This window comes from Mirounga angustirostris, unplaced genomic scaffold, assembly GCF_029215605.1.
Source record: "Mirounga angustirostris isolate CCGP_5_RB_7025 unplaced genomic scaffold, mMirAng1.0.hap1 SCAF_5, whole genome shotgun sequence".
Lineage (NCBI taxonomy): Eukaryota > Metazoa > Chordata > Mammalia > Carnivora > Phocidae > Mirounga > Mirounga angustirostris.
In genome coordinates this window covers 113348888-113374729 of record NW_026991713.1, presented here as the reverse complement: position 1 = coordinate 113374729, position 25842 = coordinate 113348888, and the positions used below count along the sequence as shown (strand labels likewise).

The window sequence follows — 25842 nt, the reverse complement described above, 5'->3', positions numbered from 1 at the left end:
GAGGCGAGAGCAGTCTGACCCTCAGATACTTGTTAACTTTCCGTAGAAAAGACACTGAGCTCCCTATCCTAGGGATCTTCCTTTCCAGTCTTGATTGCCTTCCCCGGTATGTTGGATGTGACTTGTCATTCATGATATATGTCAAATATAGTTTGGTAATGCAAACGTAAGGTGATATTAGGTGAGCTTGTTTCGTTTTTGTGAATAATTAAGTTTTGAAAGTATGATTTGATCTGAAAAATTTTATAGTGGAAGATGCCAAGTAATATATAAATAAGACCCTAAACATATATAAAATATGCCCTTAAGAAGCAGAACAATGCTAGTTGGTCCCTGTCAGCTTGGCTTTCTGGATTAGCAGGATCACCACTCTTTAATAGGACTTTAAATGATGACAGAAATATTTTATTATTTGTGCTTTCTAGTACAGCACTAGCCACATGTAGCTATTTAATACTTGAAATGTGGCTAATGTGACTGAGGTACTAAATTTTTAATTTAATTGATTTGAATTAGCTAATGGTTATCCTACTGAACAATGCAGATATGAATTGTTTTGGTTAGGGACCCAAGAAAACAAGTGTTTTAATCTAACAGACAGTGTTTAACCTACTTCAGGATCTGCAACAGCTCTGTTTACATCAAAATAACAAACAGAAATAGATCATGGAAAGTCATTGGAGGGCCTCTGGGTGTAAGAAACATGGGTTCAGAGGTGTTAACATATAGAGATTTTTATGAAGGAATCTAAATATTTTAATTAGGAATATTACAGAAGTGTAATATAGGTCAAAGCAGAAAACAAACAATGATATAATATGTTCAATTCTACAAATATTTATTGGATTCCTATAGGCCAGATACTATGTTAAACTTGAAGCAGGGAGGGAGGTTTGGGGTAGCCAAAGGGTCCCCTCTTGTACCTATCACAGATATCACTAATGGATAACTACATATTTTTTCAGGGTTTTTTTTCCCCACTTTAATCAAGGCAGTATCAGAATGCTTTTCAGTAAAGTACTGCAGAGTTGGCATACAAGATGAACATGTTTACTGTCTTTGCAGATAAGTCACAGTGCCTCCTCTCAAGGAGCTCAGTCATATTCTAATATTTATCAAGTAGATTATAAAGTATGTGTAGAAAATAGTACAAAAGAAGGTCATTGATTTAGAACTGGAATTTTTAACCTTGGTGCCACAGCTTTTAGGGATATTTGAATTCCTTGTAATTTGTGCAGAATGTTATATGTTCACACAGTCTGTTTTTCTGGGAAAGGGTTCATAGCATCAATAAAAGATAAAAGTGGCTGGGAACCACTTACTAGTTGGGGGCAATCAGGAAGGAATTCCACAGGACTTGAAGTCAGGTGGTTTGCAGTCATTCGTTAGGTGGGCAGGCAGAAAACAGCTAATGTAAAGGCCTAAAGACGTGAAATAGCATGCTGTATGAAATATGTGAAATTTGAGGGACACCTGACTGGCTAAGTTGGTAGAGCACACAACTCCTGATCCTCGGGGTTGTGAGTTCGAGCCCCACGCTGGTGGAGAGATTACTTAAAAAAAATTGTATATATGTATGTATATATATATATGTAATTTGATAATGCTACATCATAAAGTACTGATGAGACTGGAGAGACTAAGTCAAAAAAAGACCTCATACGGTCCTAAGGATTTGGATTCTGAGGTGACAGGAAGTTAAGAGGTATTAAGCAAGGGAAAGGTGTGAGACATTTTGATATCAGGCTATTTAATAGTTCACTTATATTATTGCTAGCCTAGTTTAATTTTGACACGTAATTGAATGACATTTGATAATGTGGTTCTTGGCGTATTTTTCAAATCTTAACAAATATAAGAAAGATACCACATTTCTGTCACCATGACAATGATTGTCATGAGGAAACAAGCCTCCTTAGCAGAAGTGCACTCATTGAGTGATAGCGATTACTGTTCTTGGCAGTGGCTTCTGACACTTCAGCTTTAAATACCACTCCCTAAGCATTTGGTAAAGAAGTTACATAATCTATTAAGTAGGATTTATTCTAGAAACAATCTTATTTAAAAGACCTTTTATATTATATCAAACCATATGAAATTGCTGATATTTTATCATTTTTAGCTATAAGATTTTCGTAGCGTTGAATCCAATACATTTAATCTCTTTATGTTCTTAATAATGGGCTTCTAGTTTATTTTTGAGGTGGGGGAAGGGGCCACACCCATTGTCTTTTATGACTTATGTGTATGTCTATATTAACAGTAACTTTAAGTGTGGGAAGCATAAATTTCTTACTTCTTTAGAAAATCTAGATTTCGTTTCTATCCAGACATCTGTTGAGAGGTTTTTGTCAGTGGATTCACATAGTAAATGATTGCTTATGGTTTCTTCTGTCAGCTTTTAGTTTGGATGCTGAACAGCCTGATTATGATTTGGATTCTGAAGATGAAGTATTTGTGAATAAACTGAAAAAGAAAATGGACATCTGCCCATTGCAATTTGAGGAGATGATTGACCGTCTAGAAAAAGGCAGTGGTCAGCAGGTACAACTTCACTGTATATATATGTATATGGAAACAGGATAATATTGGGGTGAGGGTAAGTGAGCAGTCTCTGGAATTAATAAGCATGAATTCACATCCCATTGCTGTCCAGTTCTAACCTGTATAATCTTGAGCGATACGTTTAAAAAAAAAAAAAAAAAAAAAAGCTCTGTGCCTCAGTTTCCCCTTCTGTAAAAGAGATGATAAACATAAGATTGACGTGAAAATTAACTAAACTAATGTATATAAAGCGTCAGTGACTGACATGTATAAGGCACTCCACGTTTGCTGTTATTAATACTGTTGTTATTTTGGGGCGCCTGGGTGGCTCAGTTGTTGAGCATCCGCCTGCAGCTCAGGTCATGATCCCAGGGTCCTGGGATCGAGCCCCGCATCAGGCTCCCTGCTCTGTGGGAGACCTGCTTCTCCCTCTCACACTCCCTCTGCTTGTGTTCCCTCTCTCGCTGTGTCTCTCTCTGTCAAAAAAAAAAAAAAAAAAGTTGTTATTTTGATTATTGTCATTAAAGTTAGAAGTACTTTTGAACCTTATTATGTATTATATGAAAATGACATAATGATTTTACATTTAGCCAGTCAGTCTGCAGGAAGCCAAGCTACTGCTAAAAGAAGACGATGAATTAATTAGAGAAGTTTATGAATACTGGATTAAAAAGAGAAAAAACTGTCGAGGGCCATCTCTTATCCCATCAGTAAAACAAGAGAAGAGAGATGGTTCCAGCACAAATGATCCTTATGTGGCTTTTAGAAGACGTACTGAAAAAATGCAGACTCGAAAAGTAAGTGAATTTGGAAAACTTTTTGTAATTTTTTTTTAATATATGAAGAATTATTTATACTTATGACATATCTCTGCATCAGAAGGCTGTATTTTAATTTGTATTTAAATAGACTTTCTGTGCAAAATAATGAAAAATATTAATTTAAAATGAATCAACCTTAGGATTCATTACACAGCTATTAATGATATATTTTAATGTTAAACTATTTAAAAATCACATATAAAATTGATTTCCTGGTGATCCATATTCCCTTTCAGTGTCTTTAAATTCTAACCAGCCCTTCAAATGTATGTATTCATATATATTAGTAACTGTGTTCAGAATGCCTCTAGTTAGAAATGTTATTGACATTAAAAAGCAACTTCATATTTGCAGAATCGCAAAAACGATGAAGCCTCTTATGAAAAAATGCTTAAACTGCGTCGAGATCTGAGTCGGGCTGTTACTATTCTAGAGATGATAAAAAGAAGAGAAAAGAGTAAAAGGGAGCTATTGCACTTAACACTGGAAATTATGGAAAAGAGGTAAAGTATACTTTAATAGGGTCAGGAAGTATCGTACCATTAGCATTTTGTATACTGAAGTATGGTACCTAAGCAATTAACCCTGGAAATACCTTCCTTTAATAATAAGTAGAAACTATTAAATGTGTGATATGATATATTTTGCATAATTTTACATGTGTTTCTCTATTTTCTTTAAAAGTGACTGGGTTCAGTAAAATTAAAATATGGCAGGTATAATCTTATTCTTTTGTCCTTATTTGAGTTGAGTGCAAGGCTGGGAGGGAGAGAACATTTGTCAATTCTAAAGTTTTTAATTTACTAGATGGTACTGATTTTTTTTTTTTTTTAAATACATACTGGGTTTTTTAACAGAGAAGTATAAAGAAGGGAGGGGAAAAGTCCCATAATCTTAACACTCAACCATTTGGCAAGGTACACAGTGACAACTTCAAGCCTCACTCTCCTATTTCCTAGTCAGTATCTCCAAAGAAAACCACTATTAAATTTCTCATAATTCATTTCAGGAAAATTAGTTTTATAGCACAAACAATTCAAATTAGCAGAAAGTTCCTCAGCACCATTGTGGGCATTAATTTCAACATCTCCACCAAATCTTTCACCCAAATTGGCAAGTTAAATTTCGAACCTTTATTTTTTTTACCCCAGTCATGTATTTATGGTGCAAAGATAAAGCTATAAGCCAAAACCTAAACGGAAGAAACAGAAGGAATTATGTACTCTTTATTTTTAATAAGCGTTCATCAAATTATCAGAGTTTAATCTTACCGTAAGTCTACTCAGTGTTTATAATCGTATCTCAGATATTAATAGTCCTAGGTATTTACAGCACTAACTTTAACTTTTGCAGCTTTCTTTTTTATAATTTCAGGTATAATTTGGGTGACTACAATGGAGAGATCGTGTCCGAGGTTATGGCACAGAGACAGCCAATGAAACCTACTTATGCCATCCCCATCATCCCTATTAATAATAGCAGTCAATTTAAACATCAGGAAGCAATGGATGTGAAGGAGTTCAAAGCAAATAAGGTGGTAAATATTTTTGTGATAACAGTAGCTGATAACAGAATGGCGTTTTATCAGTAGAGTGAAAAAGAAAAATACATATAAACCCTACCGTGAAATATGCTGCAAAGTGAGCTTTTGATTCGAGACTGACCTGTCGATGCAACAGTAGGAATTATAAAGGGAGATACCATATAGATGAACTTTTTAATAATTTACTTTTCCCAAAAAGAACCATAATGCCATAAACTACCTAAAACTTGATACAAATATTTAGCATATGTACACAACCATGATACTTGCCATGATCTTTTTCTTCCCAACAAGTATCATTTTTGCCTCTAACCTTTCTTTCCTATTGCATACTTCATACTTCCCCTAGCTTTTGCTGTCTGTCCACCTGCATACATATTTCTAACATGCACCGTGTTCATCAGCTCAGTCACTCCTGCTTCTGTAATATATCCTTGTGTTGTCCCTGTTTCATGATTTCATCTCTTTATCACCTAAAACTGCCCAAATTCACTCCAGAAAGCCTTTATTGTTTAGCTACCAAATCCTTACTATTATTTTTGTAACACCTCCACAGTATAAGTTATGAGGTTTGCTTTGTGTGTATGTAAAATTGTTTGCATTATTATCTTCCCAAAATTGATTTGGTAACTCTTTAGAATAAATACTAGATCCCCCCCCTTTTCTTTTATTCTCTTCTAGAATTTTGATAGAAAATTGAGAAAAAGGTACAGGAGCTAATGGTAAATACTAACTGCAGTTACAGGCTTTCAGAAGCTGAAGAACTTCTGTTCTCTTCTTTTACTTTAACTGAAACAAAATCTTTCATGAGATTATGTTTAGGTTGTAGGAACTTTATCCATGTTTCACAGAGACCAACCTGTAAGACTTTACAATATAAGATGACAAAACATAAGCATCTTATATAGCTCTTCTGAGTATAAATGACTTCGTTCTAGCTCTAAACTTCTTTTTAAAACTTACCCCAAACTGCAGGCTTGTTGAACGTGGTTTCTAGTGTTTGACTAATATTATGACTTTATTGCAGCAAGATAAAGCCGATCTTATCCGACCTAAACGTAAATATGAAAAGAAGCCCAAAGTCTTACCATCGTCTGCTGCTACAGCCCCTCAGCAGACGAGTCCTGCTGCACTGCCAGTCTTTAATGCTAAAGATTTAAATCAGTATGACTTTCCCAGCTCGGATGAAGAACCTCTCTCCCAGGTAAAGACACAAATTTCTCTATGAATATAGAGGAGAAATGGAGGAAGTCACATGTTTTGACTCACTTCATTTAATTTTAAAGGTTTTGTCTGGCTCTTCGGAAGCTGAAGAAGAAAATGATCCCGATGGTCCTTTTGCTTTCCGTAGGAAAGCAGGCTGTCAGTACTATGCTGTAAGTTTCAGGTTCTCTTTTTAAATAACAAACTGTTCACCTTTAACTGACAAAATAATTTGGATTTTTTTTTTTTTTTTAGCCTCACTTAGACCAAACTGGCAACTGGCCTTGGACTAGTCCTAAAGATGGAGGATTAGGGGATGTACGATACAGATACTGCTTAACTACCCTCACTGTACCCCAAAGGTGTATTGGATTTGCACGAAGACGGGTTGGGCGCGGTGGAAGGTAAGTGTTTCTGTATTCCTAGCATAGGGACAGTAGGGTAATGAAATCTAGAGCTTAAAGAGAAGGAATCCTTCTAAATAGCTTATTTGTTCCCATTTTCTGTTCCTAACTGATTTTTGACGAAAATACTTAAACTGCAAAAAGTTGTTTCAGAAGTTCTGGGAGAGGGGTGCCTGGGTGGCTCAGTCGTTAAGCGTCTGCCTTCGGCTCAGGTCATGATCCCGGGGTCTTGGGATCGAGCCCCACATCAGGCTCCCTGCTCAGCGGGAAGCCTGCTTCTCCCTCTCCCACTCCCCCTCCTTGTGTTCCCTCTCTCTCTGTCTCTCTCTCTGTCAAATAAATAATAAAATCTTTAAAAAAAAAAAAAAGGTTCTGGGAGATGTTAGGAGAAAGGATTGAATAAGCTAAGAAATGTCATGTAACTAGTACACTAAGTTGTTTAATTCCTCAGTGAAAAGGCTCCAGAAGGGGCACCTGGGTGGCTCAGTTGGTTGAGCGTCCAACTCTTGATTTCAGCTCAGGTCATAATCTCTGGGTCGTGAGATTGAACCCTGCATCAGACTCCGCACTCAGGGCTCAGCACAGAGTCTGCTTGAGATACTCTGCCTCTCCCTCTCCCTTTGCCCCTCCCCCCACATGCTCGCTCTCTCTCTCTCTCTCTCTCTCTCAAATACATAAATAAAATCTTTAAAAAAAAAAAAAGACTCCAGGATCCGTGCATGACCTGCCCTGACATCCCAGTTTTTCAGGATCTAATTACTCTTCTTCTTTTGTTTAAACATGATAGAACCCCTGTACACTCTAGATGCCTTTATGTGAGAATTTGTGTGGGAGGCAGGAAGGAATTACAGAACACATAAAAGTGAAGAAAAAGAAAGATATTCCCATGTAGGTGGAGAAAAAAAAAACATAATATCAGGGTGCTTTCAGGAAGAAACCTAAGGATGTAATTTATAGTGAATTATGGCTTATACCTGTTTCTTTCATTTTTCAATTCTTAATTGCAGTTTTTAATCACTTAAACATTAGTTTAGAATTGTCTGGGCACTGAAATGTATTTTATTTAGTGCCTTTCCCCCCATCATTATGTTGACATCATAGTGGTGAAAATTCTGTATGTTGGCTGTATTTTATTCTATACTAGCATAGTCAATGTTAGTATTTTAAGATGGAAACATTTATAAAGTTTATATAAATAACATATATCCTCTAGAGTAGTGGATCTCAAATATTTTGTTGATAAGAAATTTTAATCATATAAAATAACCCAAAGCTCACATACTTTTTACTACTTTTCTCCTACCTCCCCCACCCCTGCAAAAAAAAAAAAAAGAATGAAGTTTTTGCATAATAGAGAACAGATATTTTATGAAGTGTTTTGGTGCTTTGTAATGGAAGTAAAAATCTTTGGTTGAAAAGCAGTTTGGAAAGAAAAATAGTCTCATGTTTTATCAGTAACTTCTACTGTTAGACCAACTCATAGAACTATTAGTAGGCCATTGCTGATGTAAAATGAATAGTGTACCTAATTCTTTAAGGTGGATTACTCTCTTTAATCAGATCGTTATAAAGTAAAAGAACTTTTATCAGAAACTGAAAATTTACCCAAAAAATTTGAGAATTTAGCTTATAGGGCTAAATACTGAAATAATCAAATTTATAGCTTTTAAATATTTAGTATGAGATGGCTTTGGGGGAATTGGGAGGGTCTTTTTTAATAGTTCTTGAATAGCTATTTTACATACATGTTCCCTGCCTTATTTTTAATAGGGTCTTACTGGACAGAGCTCACTCAGACTATGACAGTATGTTTCGACATCTGGATTTGGAAATGCTTTCCTCTCCACAACATTCTCCAGTCAATCAGTTTGCCAATACCTCAGAAACAAATACCTCGGACAAATCTTTCTCTAAAGACCTCAGTCAGATACTAGTCAATATCAAATCATGTAGATGGCGGCATTTTAGGCCTCGGACACCATCCCTACATGACAGTGACAATGATGAACTCTCCTGTAGGAAATTATATAGGAGTTTAAATCGAACAGGAACAGCACAACCCGGGACCCAGACATGCAGTACCTCCACGCAAAGTAAAAGTAGCAGTGGTTCAGCACATTTTGGTATGTTTATTTGTTATGATGTACATTTCTATAGAAATGTCAGGTTCATCCATTTTCTGAATGTGGTGTATTATATTTAAGGCCAAAAGTCCTTTTCTCTCAAAATAATGAGAAAAAAAGGACCTAGGTTAAAGTATTTGAATTCTGTTTGTATGTGTGTTTTCACTTAAACACACCCACATGCAAAGGTGATTTATTACTACTTAATGTATGGCATTTGTTTCCTGGATACACTCTGTGAACCCACAGTTCACAATTCAGCAATTATATTTTCATAGAAAATAAGAAAAGAAAATGGGCCATTAATTGTTACTATTTTTTGCTTGGACACTTCTCTAGTCTTTTATTTAAACTGTTTAAAAGTAGACCAGCAAGTCAGTAGATATGCAAAAGCCTTATCTACTGACAGTAATGCAGAATAATTTATAAGAGAGAAACTAATTTTTCAGAGAACAATACTTAAAGGATTATTTTAATTTTATAGGATCATTATAATTTTGGAAACATTTCCAGATAACATCTACTTTAGCATTATGGCTACATTGTGAAATGTATCTAAAATAAATGCTGTCTTTAAGTATTCCTAAAATTTTGGCTTTCTATTTTAAAGCATAAATCTGTGTTATTTGAGGCATGTAGGTTATAGAAATTCACTGTTAAAATTATGTTACCACAGATTTTTGTAAAGGTAATTTAAATACAGATTTTGAAGGAACTGTAAAGATATTTATTGTGTCGCCCTAGTTATCTGGTAAGGCTACAGTTAAATCTCCTAATAAATATGAAAATGTGCTGCTTATTCTTAAAGATCTCCAGAAAAGGTTCCATAAACTAATTTACTTTGTGTCTGGAAAACAAGTACTTCTATGAAATGGAAGTCTTTAGCTCATAAGAAAAATAATCACATTTCAGAAGTCAACTAGAAGATAATCTAAATTATTCTGAGTCCTAACAGATTAGTTTAGTCCCATTAATTTCAGAGTGTATACTATGGAGAGTCTGTTTCTCTTGGCTATTACAGTCTTAAAAATCAAAATAAAGAACTTTTCAATATGAAGGAGGACTTATATAGTGTGCGAGTGTAGAGATTTTAAAAGTATAAACTTGTAATATGTTTTCCCTGATAGATATTTAAGCTGTATAAATTCCTTGAGACTTCTTGTAGAAAACTGGCATGTTTCGTCAATCCCCATCTTCTCACCCCTTAAAGTAGAGAACTTGAGGGGTGCCTGGCGGCTCAGTCAGTGGAGCATGAGACTCTTGATCTCTGGGTTGTGAGTTCGAGCCACATTGCATGTAGAGACTACTTAAAAAAGTAAAATCTTAAAAAAAAAAAAATAGAGAAGTTGAATTGTATAACTACCTTTTAATGATCTTTATATAAATTGTTTTGCTATACTACATAAGTAAGCATTAATATCATGAAACTTACTTGATTTGTGTTTGCCAAAGAATATTAAAGAGTGAACATTGAACAAGTAGTATTACCAAAAGTTTAGCTGAAAAACAATTTTTAGTAACTGTGATTGTCTTTTTAATCATGTTCTCTTCCATATAATGTGATACAACCTTTAAAGAATGGGTTTATCAATTTTTTTGTTGCACATAATTGTTTTCAATTTTCCCTTAATTTTTACTAGATCTTTTGTATACTTAGAGAATAGATGCCTACAGATTGCTGTTGGGTAATGCCTTTATTCTTTCCTATTTGTGAATATTCCAAAAACCTAAAGCTTTTCTCTTTATGCTCTACAAAGTATATTACAATAGAGTCCTATCATATGTACATTTAACTTAAGGGAATTCAACTATAGGCCCCTGGAGAAAAAAATAAAATTTTAATAGTTCAGAAGTTACACAGGATTCTAGTACAATTCTATTGCAAGAATATATTGTCCAGAGTGGGCCACTCTGGGAATGGCAGAAGTGAAATCTGTTACTGTTGCTCTCTAAGTATCTGTGCTTCCATTGTCTCACATTCAGAGGTTAAGCATCTCACCTCCGTCAGTGTGATTGTAATTTTAAAGATAAATTTTTCCGTATAGCATGGCCCCCAAATACAAGCCTAACTATGTCATCTGGTACTCAGCCACAGAACCTGATCTAGTCTGATGCCAGAGGAAAAACTGTCTTTGCTGTGCTTATTAAAAGAGATACATCCGTCATGGGAGACTCTAAAGGAATTTTCAAGGCTTAATTTTTACTATACTGACTTTAGAACTTAGCCACTATATGAGATATGAGTCAATTGATATATACTTACTCTTCTGCTGCTTAAGCCAAATACTTTGATTTAGCCATTTTTTATTAGTCTGTCATTATTTTAAATATTTACACATATGCTGTGGCATAGTGTTGCCCTCTGGACTGATTTTCCTTTTTCTAACTATCACCTATAAGAGCCTATTTATTCTCATTTTCAAATAGGAAATTCTAAATGAGGATATCAGGAGCCCATTATTTTTAGTAAAGGGCCTGAGCTTTAACACACCAACTTTTGTAGCTTCTGCTGCTTGGAATTTTTTTGCTTGCTTCCCAGTCTTGGCCATTTTGCATAGTTGTATGGCCAGATGGCTAATAACCTGGTTAGTCAGGTGCTAGAGTGCTTGATCCTCTGGATAACACACAGCAAAATGACACAATGTTGAGGAACTTGGGAAGACTTAAACATATGTGTATTTAGAATTTCTAGGACTAGATTTTAGTACATATGAATAAATTCTGTATTTTTAATAATCGAGTTAATATGTGATTTGGACAGTTTCCAAATACAGTCTACTATTTTTTTTTTTTTTTTTTAATCTATAAAAGTACCTTTGAAAATTTAGTGTTTGTTCAGTGACTTCATTTGCATGTGTTTGAGTTTGGGGGATATGACATGTCAGAATTAATACCTTTTTCATAATTAGAAAGAACTCTATAATTTAGAAAGACTGTAAATAGAAAAGTGATTTTTAAACCACCATTATATGTTCAGGATTTGAATTCCCAGTTCCCACTGAAATTTCATCAGCTTTCTAAATAATTTTCCTAAGCTCACATGTCTCTACTAAAGATTTGGTTTATTTTCATAAATTAGTAGGATATATGTAGCTGGAATGATATGTTCTTAAGTCTCAGGATCTGTAGCTTACTTTAATTAGTACATTTTACTTCATAAAATTTGTAGCATACAGTTTTCAAAGGAACTCTAGGTTCAAGCATTGGATATTTTCATGGTTAGATTTTTTAAATCTATTGGGCCTTAATCCTTATCCAAGTGTGTTTCACATTTCAAAATTACATCCTTAGCAGGGTGTGAAGTAGCAGCCATAGTAGTAGAATTAATAGCTCTGTAGTTGTGTGCTGAAGTGCAAGATGATTTACAATAAGTGGAAGATTGGATCACAGATAATCTCATGTTCAAGTAATTTGCAGCCAGATGAATTCAGGTTCATTTATGTTTGGCCATCCAAGGAAATACACCATATTTTTCTTTTCAGATTGGATTTCTGGGTGGCTGATAAGTACTTAATGAACCTCAAGGCTATCATTCAAGCTTCCTGGTTAGGGGATCATACTTTAATACTCCCTGAAGTCATTTTATTTTATATTTCTTTAAAGTTACCTTTTCCTGTATTAAAATAATTTTCTGCCTGTGTACTGCTCAAAGAAATTTCTAATCAAAGGTTATCTTTTAAAATAGGTGCTTGGGTTTATTGGAATTTTTTGTTTTTTGTTTTGGTTTTGGGTTTTTGCCTTTTTTTAACAAAACGATGTACATTTTGGTAATCTTCCATCTATCTTTTCAAACTGGATTTTCAAATTAATTTTTTCCTAAGTACCTGTCACCCTCACCTACACCCACTTCTTTGATCATTTCCGTTGGTCTGCTCCAGCTGCGGGAATGTGACTTAGAGGGCGAGAGCCTGAACTATTCCAAGTATTGGGGTGTCGCACAGTAGTTTCCTGTCCAAGTGGACTGGTAACATCTTAGACTATAGCATCTAAATTTCTGCTCCAGAGAATTGTTAGCAACTACCAAAAAATGGTAGTTTCTGACCTTTGTCTAGACCGCTTAGGGAGGGCAGATTCAACAGTTTTCTAGATCAGGTTATTCTAGAGTTGGGAATCTTGCTCAAAAGTTTGTCCATCTATGAACAAAAACTGCCTCCTTAAATTTATAGGTTCCTCTTTCGCCCTTAGAAACATACTGAATAAGTTTTCTTGCTTTCCAACATCATAGTATCCTTCAAATATGTGAAGTCCTGTTATGCTCCTTCCCTAGTCTGAGCTTTTAGTCATGTCCCTCACATGACTCTTCTCCCATACCTAGATTCCTGTCAGGTGCTGTATATATGGGGGTGTTTGGGTTTTTTTTTTTTTTAAGCACTTGATTCATACTGTTGGGTACATTAAAAGTTTAATTATTTCTTGTAAATAATATTAAATCTAAAACAAACTTTGTCTATTTCTTTTTCATATTTAAAATTTCAATGGTTTAGGGGTGGAGTTCCCCCCCCTTCCACTACTAACTTTATCTGTGACCTCAGATGAAAGTTTCTTCATCTTTAGTGTGAAGTTGTAGGAGGAAATCACCAAGCATGCCTCCTGATCTAAAAATTTGGGGTTCTGTGAAATGCTTCTGATTCTAGGTTTGTTCATCTGTCCCTGAAACCATCCTGTCCATCTTTATGTTAATTACAAACTTGACTACAACACCCTATCTGGAGGTAGACCTAGAACCGTAACATTTTCTACCTTGATAGAGATTAGGGAAATAACGGTTATCTTTATTTATTTCCACTTAGCATTTGATTAGACTTTGAATTATAATGCCTGAAGTCTTCTCGGTTTTCTGTATAAATAACAGTGTAAAACCCAGTTCAGATTGTATTTGCCCAAATTTATACCTTACCTTTGTCCAAGCTTTCCTACTTATTCATATAGCCTTTTGGATTGGAAATTTATTTCTCAGAAAAAATATAAAATCCTTTCATCACTTGGCTGAAAAGGGCTTTAGTGATCACCTAAATTAAGCTAAGTATGTTGGATGAACATAACTGAGCCCCAAAAGGTTCAGTTACTTGTCGAGGTATACTCTGCTAGTTACGATAGAGCTGAGAACTAAAAAAAATCAAGGTCTCCTGGCCTCTAGACCCATGGTCTTTATTACCATCATTTTCTGCATATATGTTGCTTGGCATATGCATTTCTTGTAGATCATTTATGAAACATGTTTGAGGAAGATTTTGTAACTAGACTCCAAAAGTGTAGAGATATTTCTAAGCAGTAGATTGATAGTAAGGATCTAAAATCATGATGAGCGGGGCACCTGGGTGGCTCAGTCGTTAAGCGTCTGCCTTCGGCTCAGGTCATGATCCCAGGGTCCTGGGATCGAGCCCCGCATCGGGCTCTCTGCTCTGCCGGGAGCCTGCTTCTCCCTCTCCCACTCCCCCTGCTTGCGTTCGCTCTCTCTCTGTGTCTCTCTCTGTCAAATAAATAAATAAAATCTTTAAAAAAAAATAAAAAAAATAAATAAATAAAATCATGATGAGCATTAGTCAGTTGCATTTTTATTTCTAAATCTTGTATTAGGAAGAAGTTAACAGTTGTTTAAAAGTGAAATTCACAAGACCCTCAGAGACCAGGGATTATAATGTTGACTTAAATTAGGGCGAAAATGTTTGGTACTTTTTTCCAAGTCAGTTTCTAATTTATTGCTAATTTTTTTATTAAAACGTACACAAACACAGAGTTCTATAATAATATTTTCATTCATATAAATGGAGTTTTTTTGTATATAGGTCTCCAGGGAATGCTAAATTATTGTTTTCATAAATATGTAATGACCTGACCTTGTAGAAATGATCTCTTTTTAAAAAAAAATTTACTGAGCATCCCCTGCTAGGAAATTCAAGATTTAGGCAACTTACTCAAACTTAGGAAGTTAAAATGTAAATCTCAAAAACATACTAGCAGAACTATTTAATAAATTAAAGATCTTTAGGTTTAAACAGTTGCTTTTTACGGATTTCTTAAAACATATAGATAAATGTTACATTAATTATATAAACAATCAGGGCAGCATTAATTTTTATAAATTTTCTTCAAGTTTTGATTCAGCACATTTCTATTATATGCAAATGGTCTTTCTGACACCAACTTACTTTATGTCAGTGTTTAGTAGGAGTTAATCCTGTTGTCAATAAAAGTCATCCCTATAGTATTCAGATCTGAGAATTACAACATAGTAGGAAAAGAAATGCATCAAAGGACAGATAACAACTAAAGTTTTTACAACAAGAGATTACGTTTTTGCTCTTATAGCCCAAGAACTTTAGTTCAAGTGTAAAGCCTGTGTAGACACTAAATTTCTGGGGTTTTCTTAAACATTATTTCAGAATTTTCTGATCCATTCACAATATGGTGGAATTTCTACCTAAACATTTTGCAGTGGTACTACTCAGGAAAGCTGTATCCTGGAAGATAACGATTCTTCATGAGTTATGAGTGAAAATTATAAAACTTGATGAAGTGATATTCTCAACTAAATTATTAAAATGCAATTAAAGACTACAACAAATTAGGTGACAGTGTTTTCAAAACAATAAAATTTAGACTGAGGAAGTTTGCATTGCATGATTTATAGATTCCCTGGTATTCAGGGATGCATGACCTTTTTTGTGTTTTGAAATAATTCTTACCCAAACATCACAGGTTTCTTAAAGAAGCCTTTAAAGTCAGATGTTGTGATTGTATGTGCCCTTTTTTTTTCCTCTTTTTAATTGGCAAAACTAAGAAAAAGAAAAGAAAAAGGTTTCCTTTTTAAAAACTGCACACACTTTTTGGGGGGGTAATAAATGAACATTTTTTTGTTTGTTTTTTTTAGAACTGAGCTCTCCATAGACAAACATAAGTAGCATAACACAGTGTCTTTCCTCAGACATCATTCTGTACAGTAAATCAACATAAACAACTCCGTTCTTATTGACTGGATTTTTTCCAGGTGGGTTAATTGGGTGGGGAAAATTAATTAACCTTAACATTTGGAGCCTCTTTTCTTCCTGTTAAAGGATGAGTTCTTTAAAAAAATAAAATAGAGGTAATAAACCAACAACTTTATATTCCATGTAGAGGGAATGTTTATAATGGCTAAAATTAGAAAAAAATGTCGAACGATTAGTATTGATACACAGAATGTTAGGGATCGTCTGAATGCATTGGGACAGTAATATGAGTAAACGAGAAACCAGATGGTAATTATCAGATTTCTTCTCAAGCTCAGTGCAAAGTTGAATTCCAAATATGTGGATTTAAAAAGCTGGATTACCTTTTTACACTGTCTAGCACAAGTGTCACAGCTTACAAAAGTCATGGTTCTCAAACTTGAGAAGTGAGTTCTCTTTCCTATGTTGTTATAACTCGGGAAGTTTATAATTTTGTGTTGCTTTGAACTCAAGCCACTCCTGTTAAATGTGGTTGTAAAAATGCGGAATTTTTCCTATGGAAGTGATCTTTAGCAGGATCATGAGCCTTTGTCAGATGCTTTAATTTTGCACAAAACCTTTTTTAATGCTGAAATTTGTTTTGGTACTGTAAGATGTGTGTGCGCTCTGTGAGTTTTTATAAAGTGTCCCCTTGTTTTATGTTCAGCATTTACAGCCGAACAGTACCAGCAGCATCAGCAGCAACTGGCACTAATGCAGAAACAGCAGCTTGCACAAATTCAGCAACAGCAAGCAAATAGTAATTCCTCCACCACCACTGCACAGGTGAGGGATTTGTCTGTCTTATGATTATCCCTCATTGTTTCCCACCAGAGTGCATCTCTAATTACCAACTGTTGTCATAGAACCTTGCATCTAACCAGCAGAAAAGTGGCTTTCGCCTGAATCTACATCATAGCCATTCTATACAGGGTTTAGAAAGAACATTACAGGTGAGTATGGAAGCTGTTACCTCTGCTCCCTATTTTAAGAAGTAAAACTACAAAGCATAGTTAAATGAGATCAAGACACTGTCTTCCAAGTTTGTCCTGTAGTCTGTGAATTTACCTCTTTAATATATAATCTTCCCCTGCTCATTATCTTGGGTATTTTAATTATTATTAAAATTTATTTAAAGTTACCATACTAAACCTCTTTTACTATTAAAAGAAATCACTTTTAAACCTCAGGCATGATAAACATTTGCCATTTAAACACATGTAAGGCTCAAAGGCTGAAATTTGAATCTCAGCATCTTAGAGGAAAAATTCATTTAAAAAACTCAAGGAGCCTCTTAATTTCTAGCCCAACTTACGACTATGATATTTTGTTACTTCTGTTCTAAAGGGATAGTTATCTTACTGTTCCAGAGGCACCTTTGTTTATATGTGTATATATGTGTAAGTTAGGTGAAAGAAGCTTACATAATCATTTTTCGTTATATGTATTCGCAAATCACTGAAATGTTTTACTAGTATATTTCTTGTCTGACACTTTGTGTCAGAGGTTTACTGTTTCCACATTCTAGGTTTCTTTTCATATTTGACTTGTCCATATTATATAGTGTCACATACGAAGATCAAAATTTATAATCCCTGAGTTCTTAGATCTCTTGAGCATTCTTCAAATTTGTGACTGTCAAAGAGATAAAGATATTTCAGTGGTTTGCCACTCTGGTTTATATTCAGACTACTGTGGTATACCTGTGTAGCTTTAATGTTAATTTGAGACCAAGCGATGCAGATTAGATTTGCTTTGTATTTTCTTTTTAGGGTTTTGTTTCCAAGACTTTGGATTCTGCTAGTGCTCAGTTCGCTGCTTCTGCTTTGGTGACATCAGAACAGCTGATGGGATTCAAGATGAAGGATGATGTGGTGCTTGGAATTGGGGTGAATGGCGTCCTTCCAGCCTCAGGTAAGGATAAAGACATTTAGGGGCGCCTGGGTGGCTCAGTCGGTTGAGTGTCCCACTCTTGATTTCAGCTTAGGTCATGATCTCAGAGTCGTTTGATCGAGCCCCGCAAGCCCTGCGTCGGGCCCCGCGTCGGGCTCCGCGTTGGGCTCCGTGCTCAGCAGGGAATCTCCTTGAGATTCTGTCTCCCTCTCTCCCCCCCACCCCCGTGCGTGCTCGCTCGCTCTCTCAAATAAATAAGTCTTTAAAAAAAGAAAAGGACAAAGACATCTAAATTGTTCTGATGTTTGTAACAGGTCTCTATAATAAACAGCAAAGTTGTACATTGTTTCAATGCTTCTTTCTTTTCCTCTAGGAGTATACAAGGGCTTACACCTCAGTAGTACTACACCGACTGCACTTGTACACACGAGCCCGTCAACGGCAGGTTCACCTTTGTTACAGCCTTCAAACATGACACAGACTTCAAGTTCCCACAGTGCACCGAGTCATCAAGTAACTGCTGCCAATTCTGCAACAACTCAGGTTCTGATTGGGAATAACATTCGATTAACTGTCCCTTCATCAGTTGCCACTGTAAACTCTATTGCCCCCATAAATGCACGACATATACCTAGGACTTTAAGTGCTGTTCCATCGTCTGCCTTAAAGCTGGCTGCCGCAGCAAACTGTCAAGTCTCCAAGGTTCCATCTTCATCCTCTGTAGATTCAGTTCCAAGGTCAGTAGTTCTTTGAAACCTAAAATGTTTGCAAAGTATGAGCTCTAACTTAAATCCTCTGGCAGTGCTCGCTACTTATTTGCGTTTTTTGTTCTTTTCCTTATAGACATTAAAAATGGATAGATGAGAATTCCTTATTTATTCAAGAACTAAACAGATGTAATAATTCAATATTTGTTGAGAATTTGAATTAAATGATATGCTGAATATTGCATATGTGCTTTGGACGTCACTTTCTTAGTATAATAATAGTTTACAATGCTCTCATTTTCCACCTTTGGGTGGGAGGAGTTCTCTTTAGAATGTTTCTTTTGTTCGTTTTCTTCCATAGCTTCTCATGTAAACAATTGATATAACCCACCTATGGCTTATGCTAAGCTGCTCTTAATAATGTAAATCATATAAAGGCTTACAGTATTAATGCCAGGTCAACTTCTACTCAAACCATTATTTTCTATGCAAATTTGTCTTGTTGGGTTTCAGTAGATGGTTTAGAATGTTTGCTCGGGCTCTCCTGTTTTAACTATTAATGGTAATTAGAATCCTGCTGTTTACAAAGTACTGAAAGGGGAAACAAAAAGAGAAAGACAAAGGGGTTTTCAGTTTAGTTAGAAGACCAGCGTAAAAGTGTAAAAATTAAATAATGTTCACTGTGAATAATAGATGAAAATCGTTCCTGTATTACAGAACATCATATCCTTATCAAATTAATTGTATAGGTTATGGCTATAATTTCAATATAAGGAGAAATCTTTTCATAACAGCGGTATTCGGGGAAAGTTCTACAAAATAAGATCAGATTTGATCTTGGTTGGGCAGAAAAGAGGAAGAGAGTTGGAGAAACACAAATGTGTTCAGAGGTTAAGGACTAAACTAGTTTGTCTAGAGGTTTGGGAAGGTTAGTAGTTGAAGTTGGAATGGTAGGAGGAGGGCAGACTTTGGAACAGCGTGGATGCCAAGCTGATAGGTACACTTCCTCAGCCAGGAGTGGCCCAGGATGGAGGCCCAGCAGGCTCTGCAGCAACGGACTGTAGCCTCAAGTTTCCAAACCCATGCATCCCTGTCTGCTTCTCAGCTTAAGTAATAGTCATCATCTGCTCCATTCAGATCCATTCTTATTAGCATTCTGGGCCTAGTCATAACTAATCAACCAGTTATAGTTCTTACTTAAATAGATAATACCTGGTTTTCATTATTAAATCACTTATTTTAGTCCCTTTGTTTTAAAGATAAGGGAAATAAGATCCAGAGAAGTTAATGGATTTCTGCGCACACACAGCAGTGTAGCCGCTAGAACAGCTATGATCCTGGTCTGCTAATCACCAGCTCCGTAGCTGCTCAACTTCACATAACCAAGTCCTGACAGGAATGAACCTCAGTCACGTCTGCTTCTCTTTCAGAACTTTTATGAAAGGTTTAAAAGAAGAGGAAAGTGAAGCTGTAGAGCCTAAAACCTGGGAATTCTTTATGTTTTTAACAGCTGGGTTGCTTGGCTGCTACTAGTTTTATTGGTCACATAGCTGACCATGGAATTTATGGTGGGCAGAAGCCTGACTTCTGGTTGTATATTCCTGATAATAAACTACAAAGGCCCGTATTCCTCTACTTGGGTCTCATCCCCAGAGAGAGTCACATTTCTTCCTATTATTAAAAACAGCTCATTTCTTCATTGGGAAGATAGTCTTGATTTGTTGAATTATGTATTTTGTTAAATTTGTTGCAGATAACTAATTGAATTGAACTTTATTTCAACAGGGAAAATCATGAATCAGAAAAGCCAGCACTGAACAACATAGCAGACAATACAGTGGCGATGGAGGTGACGTAGCTTCCTCAGGAGTGGAGCTGCGGCCTGGGGACTTGATTAGGTGCTATGCATCAGTAGCATTTTGAATGCAAGGGATGATGGAATGCAGCACATGCGTTTCTGTGGCAGCTGTGGGGACTCGACAGCAATGCTCATCTCTCATGCTTCAGTTTTTCTTTTCTTATTGTTAATAGGAAAAATCAACATCTGTAAATTAAGAATACAGCAATTACCTGTACAGTACTGCATATTTGTAATACCCTTGTATATATGTTACTTGAATACAGAAATGTTCATTTGTGATGCTTTGCACTTGGGGGTGGGGGGTGGGAGGGAAATAAATTGCAACAAAGAGTGTGAGATGTGAGATTGTATAGAGATGAAGTGTCATCACATCATGTGCATGGTGCGGAACCTGCTGTTTTATCTATTTATTGTGCCGTGTTTACAGTTTTTTGTACACTGTACCTTCATTGGTTCCTGTGCTGTAGTAAATGTGTTAGGTAGCTGTGGACTCCTTGGTATTTTGTAAATGGTATAACATAACTTGGTTCCCCTCTGGGTCCCTGAGTTTTCTGTGTATCATGTGAAAAAAAAAAGTGGTGACATACATACAGAATTTTACAAAAAAAAAAAAAAAAAGGCATCAGTTTTTAAAAAAAAATGGGGAATGTACTGTTAAATGGGGATCTTCCTGGTCTACTATCATTAGGACAAGTAACAAGCTAAAAATGAAGTCTCTTGAATCTTCCCATCCCCACTTGCCCACAAAGCTGTGGGTAGTTTCTGGTACTTAAAGCACTAATGTTATGTTGCTGCTCTGCAAACAGCCCAGTAGTCCCATTTCCTTCCACACCAAAAAGTGTTAAATCAAGTATGCAAATGGAGTCCTTACAACTGGAGTTTATGTTGTCTTGCCCTTTTTTTAGCACACACAAAAAAAATTGTACTTTTTTATTGTCGAATTGTTTAAAAGACTTCATTCTTTACTTGTTCTTACAAAAAGGATATAAGGGAGAAGAAATGCAGTAATTGCTGTACGTGTATCATCATTCCAGTTTCTAAAAACAGCCAGCCAGCTTTTTTCCTTTTAAGATTCTCCAGAAGGCTGCAAGGCCAGAACCACAAATATCGGGTGCCTTCCTTTGGAAATATTTGACCTCTCTTCTGTGAAGAGAATGGTACTTAACAGACTACTACTAGTGCTTTGTCAGTACCGAAGTCTGAATGCCCAGTCCAATGGCATACATTATCCTTAAGGTTTTTAATCCCACCTGGAAAAATTGTGATAGAATTCTCACAAAATAAACCCAGGGCATTACATGTTGACAAACTAATGTGTAGTGGTCTTTTGCTTTTATTTCCAACCCAAGAACTTCTATGTGACTTTAATTAAAATCACCCAGTAAGGTGGGGGGGGGGGCATGGGAATGAGAGTGATGACTTTAAGTTCATTTTTTTCAACAATTGAATGATTACTATGCTTAGATCCTAGAACAGTGGGGAAAAAAAGGCCTGCCCTCTTGGAGTTTGTAATCTGATTGAATGATGAAAACAAAATAAGGTTTAAATTGTATTACGGTAAGTATTAGGGAAAAAATTAATGCAAGGAATGGGGAGAAGCTGTGCTAGGGTGGGGTGGAGGTTTCAGTTTCAAGCAGGGTGGGCAAGGAAGGGCTCACAGACGTGGTTAAATGTGATCAGAGCCTTGAAGCTGGGGGGAGAGCACGCCAGGCAGAGAGGTTTAAGTACAAAGATCCCGAGGTGGGAGGGTGCCTGGATTGCTAAAGGAAAGGCACTGTGGCTGTGCAGAGGGAGGGCCTGGTAGGTGATTTTAAGGCCGTTGGCTTTTCCTCTGAGAAGGGAGTTTGAAGCAGAGAAGTGGTGTGATCTGAACAGGTGCATCCGACTTTGGTGTTAGGATTGACAACGGGGAGCCCAGTGAGGAAGCAAATCCACGAGAGAGACAACAGTGACAAGGATAGTAGGGATACCGTAGTGGGCCCATGGGCTGTCTAAGCAACAGAAATTGGTAAGAGGCCAAAAGGGAGTTCCAGGCAGGGCTTTACTGGGGCTTGTGCTCGAGCACAAAGGAAAGAATCCTCAGGCTGACTCCCCAAGGAGAGATCATGGAGAGTTTTTTAAAGATAAAGAAACGGGTAAAGAGTGATGTCTCAGCATGCAGAGGCAGGGACTTATTAGCACCTGTGCAGCTAAAAGTCATGCTTCTTCAGGCATCATGTACCTAATTAACATGTTAAATCTCAACCCCTGGGCATGGTTTTTATGTATTATAATGAGGAGGAAAGTTGGTGAAATGTCAGCGCTGGGGTCCATCTTTGTGCAGGCTGGTTTGGTCTGGTCTTTGCCTGTCTTTGTAGTAAGCGGCCTCCTTTTGGTAAGCATCCTCCCTCCACATTTCTGCAATAGTCTACTGAAGAGACAGAGTTGTTTTGTTTTTTCCTTGTAGAGGTGGCCTAGGGACGCTGGATTTCACGGTCAACTTTGAGGGGACCCAAGTCCAGTCCCTGCTCTGTGTCAGTAGTGAGAAGTAGTTGGGTTCTCTTCATATTTTAGAGGTCAGCCCAGTAAATTTTGTTCACTGAATAGATGTGAGGTACATGAGAAAATGAAGATACGAGGATGACTCCCAAGTTTCAAGCCTGAGCAACTGGCCACAGTTGGAGAGCACTGTGGAAGGAGTGGGTTTGGGGGAAGCTCAGTTTTGGCCTGTTAGGGATCTCCGTTAGAGATCCAAATAGAGTTGTTATGCAAGACGTCGCATATAAAATCTGGAATTTGGAGGAGAGGTCTGGGCTGGAGATCAAACCCTGAGAGTTCTCTTCATAGATTAAGTTTAAAGCCGAGAATCAGTGAGATATCCCCCAAGAGAGTGGGATTAAATCTTGGTGTAACAAATACAGCTATCACTAATTGCGTGTTTTAGAGTTACTCTTACGTTTAAGAGAATTCCCTGTCTCAAAGGGATAGATTTCCAATTTATATAACTACTTGTCTTTATTCTGTTCTACATTCTTTAAGGAGAAAAGACAAAAAGCTGCCTTTCAGTGCTAGTGGCTGATCAGTGTGACTAAAATTCAAACTGCTGCTTTAAATGTACTCAAGAATAATTAGGATTAAAATTTCTAAACAAAGTCTAGCAGAGAGAGTGAGGGGCTCCTGAAGTCCCCTAGTAATGCCTACTGTTCACGGGCAAATTTAGAAATGGATTGAGGAACAAGAAAATTAGTCTTCATCAAGCATACCCAGTTAGGGATTTGAAATGAGTCTTGCGATGGGGTAGAGAAGTGGCAGATAGGCAAGTAATCATCAACATCCATGTGGCACTCACTCCTTCATTTTAGCATACCGGAACTGAGATGCAGAGAGAATACTAATTCATATTGTTCACATTTTAAAATAATGAAGTTTATTCAAAATGGAGACTTGCTCAGCCTCTTAAGTTTCTTGCTATTTTTCCATGGACTTCATTACCAAGTTTATAATAGCCAAAAGTGAAGGATAATACAACAGAAGAATTTAAACACTAAGATCTTCGAGAAAGAGAGAAATAGGTCATCAAGGGAACTTTGACATCTAGTCAGTAAGTATCGTTTATTGAGTATTTACAATGTAACATCCTATGCATAGTAATTATTTAATCCTTACAATAATCCTTTTACATAGATGCTAGGATTATCACCATATTATAGGTGAGATTCACACAAAGTTACACAGTGAGTGGCAGTCCGGGATTTGAACTCATCTGCCAAATTCCAAAGCTGTTGCTATTTGCTTCCCCCTACTTAGTGGCTAAGCCCAGAAACAGATTTCTAACGAAATTTCTTAGTAACCTTTGTTCCTGTTGTGCTCCTAAAGAACTGCTGATTTTGTTACTCTGGTATTTGTTATGCTTTTGTTCGTTTCGTGAGCAGAAGCCCAAAACACCTCCCAAACTGACTTTTTACCTAGATATAAATTTTGTCTCTTGAAAAGGACTATGTAAATAGCGTTTTCTGAGCTCCAAATTGAAGAGTTTCGCGTATAATATGCTACAATATTAATGTGTATTATGTTACAGACAGGTAAGCAGGATTTCACACCCCTCACTAAGAGCAGATCTACTTGTATCTGTTTTATATATTAATGTTCTTTATAAAATATAAATTCAACAAAAGGATTCTGTTTTTTAAAAGTTCGAAAAAACAGCAACAGAGAAATAGACAAACGGCACACTGATGCAACAAATATTTATGAACTGTGCCAGGCACTATTAGATGTTAGGAACCCATCAATGACTAAAGTCCCTACCTTCAATGTTGGTAACATTTTCATAGGATATGCATCGATCATCATTGGAAGAACCAGATGACAATTCTAATATTTTCTCACAAGAGTGTATTCTGAACAAATCAGGCACAGAAGAAAAAAAAAGTTTCACATAGGCAAATATATAACCATGCATTTTGAAAGAGAATCCAGTCTTAGAGAATAATCCACCCTCCTTTTATAGTTCTATAAAACAAAAGGGGGTTAGTGCGTAGGACTCTTAGTATCACAGAGCATTCATCTTTACTGAAGACTTTGTTGCTGACCTCATGTATCAGTTACCTGTGGCTGCCATAATAAATTACCAAATGATGGCTTTAAAACAACAGAAACTTGGGCGCCTGGGTGGCTCAGCTGGTTAAGCGACTGCCTTCGGCTCAGGTCATGATCCTGGGGTCCCAGGATCGAGTCCCGCAACGGGCTCCCTGCTCGGCAGGGAGTCTGCTTCTCCCTCTGCCCCTCCCCCTCTCGTGCTCTCTCTCCCATTCTCTCTCTCAAATGAATAAATAAAATCTTAAAAAAAACCCAAAAACTAACATACTGTTGTACACCAATTTTACCTCAACTAAAAAAAAAGAAAATGTAATAAATAAAATCTTTAAAAAAGGTGAGGGGGGGGGCACCTGGGTGGCTCAGTCGTTAAGCGGCTGCCTTCGGCTCAGGTCATGGTCCCGGAGTCCCGGGATCGAGTCCCGCATCGGGCTCCCTGCTCAGCGAGGAGCCTGCTTCTCCCTCTGACCCTCTCCCCTCTCATGCTGTTTCTCTCTCTCTCTCAAATAAATAAATAAATAAATAAATAAAATCTTAAAAAAAAAAAAAAATGTTTAAAACAACAGAAACTTACTCTCTCACAGTTCTGCAGACCAGAAGTCCGAAATAAGTTTTCGGTGAGCTGAAATCAAGCGGTCAGCAGGGCCACGCTCCCTTTGCATGCTCTAGGGGAGGATCTGTTTCTTGCCTCTCCAGCTTCTGATGACGGCCTGGCATTGCTTGGCCTGACGTGGCAGCCCTCCAGACTCTGTCCATCTCTGTGTTCGCATTTCCTTCTCCTGGGTGTGTCTGAACACTGCCTCTGTCTCTTAGAGTACACATGCAGTTGCTTCTAGGGCCCGCCCACAACACCCAGGATCAACCCTTCCTGGGCCTTAATGTAATCACCTCGCTTGCCATATAAGGTGATATTCACAGGTGCTGGGGGTTAGGGCTTGGACCTATATTTGAGGCCACCCTTCAACCTGCTATACGATGATACTTCTGTGACTCCAAATATCCTACCGAAGGACAGTAAAAGAGCAAAACAAAGCTTACCCTTGTACCAAGCCCTTGTTGTAAGTAGCTAGAATTGATTTTTTTAAGATTTTATTTATTTGCCCGAGAGAAAGAGAGAGAGCACAAGCAGGGTGAGCAGCAGGCAGAGGGAGAAGCAGGCTCCCCGCCGAGCAAGGAGCCCGATGCGGGACTCAAACCCAG

The 25842-nt window shown here is 36.9% G+C and overlaps 1 protein-coding gene and 1 long non-coding RNA gene across 7 annotated transcripts in view; one reads left to right on the top strand and one right to left on the bottom strand.

The window, feature by feature from the left end:
- The window catches only part of EPC1 (enhancer of polycomb homolog 1), a 95998-nt gene extending 74618 nt beyond the window's left edge, over positions 1–21380 (top strand). For 3 of the 6 annotated variants that reach the window (XM_064591918.1, XM_064591915.1, XM_064591916.1), the window contains 13 exons: positions 2399–2544; positions 3135–3341; positions 3720–3868; positions 4719–4899; positions 5936–6112; positions 6195–6284; positions 6367–6515; positions 8286–8638; positions 16274–16392; positions 16473–16559; positions 17379–17520; positions 17873–18236; positions 19992–21380. In XM_064591918.1, the coding sequence (XP_064447988.1) occupies positions 2399–2544; positions 3135–3341; positions 3720–3868; positions 4719–4899; positions 5936–6112; positions 6195–6284; positions 6367–6515; positions 8286–8638; positions 16274–16392; positions 16473–16559; positions 17379–17520; positions 17873–18236; positions 19992–20064 (2237 nt within the window). In that variant the 3' untranslated portion in view covers positions 20065–21380. The remainder of the gene's footprint in view (positions 1–2398; positions 2545–3134; positions 3342–3719; positions 3869–4718; positions 4900–5935; positions 6113–6194; positions 6285–6366; positions 6516–8285; positions 8639–16273; positions 16393–16472; positions 16560–17378; positions 17521–17872; positions 18237–19991) is intronic. The other 3 variants (XM_045874256.3, XM_064591917.1, XM_045874258.3) reach the window with 3 other exon arrangements.
- LOC123844149 (uncharacterized) lies at positions 19961–25432 on the bottom strand. Its single transcript, XR_006790707.3, has 3 exons — positions 25217–25432; positions 24355–24446; positions 19961–20250 (listed from the first exon to the last, which is right to left on the bottom strand). It is a non-coding gene; the product is annotated as an uncharacterized LOC123844149 (long non-coding RNA).
- Positions 25433–25842: the final 410 nt, after the last annotated feature.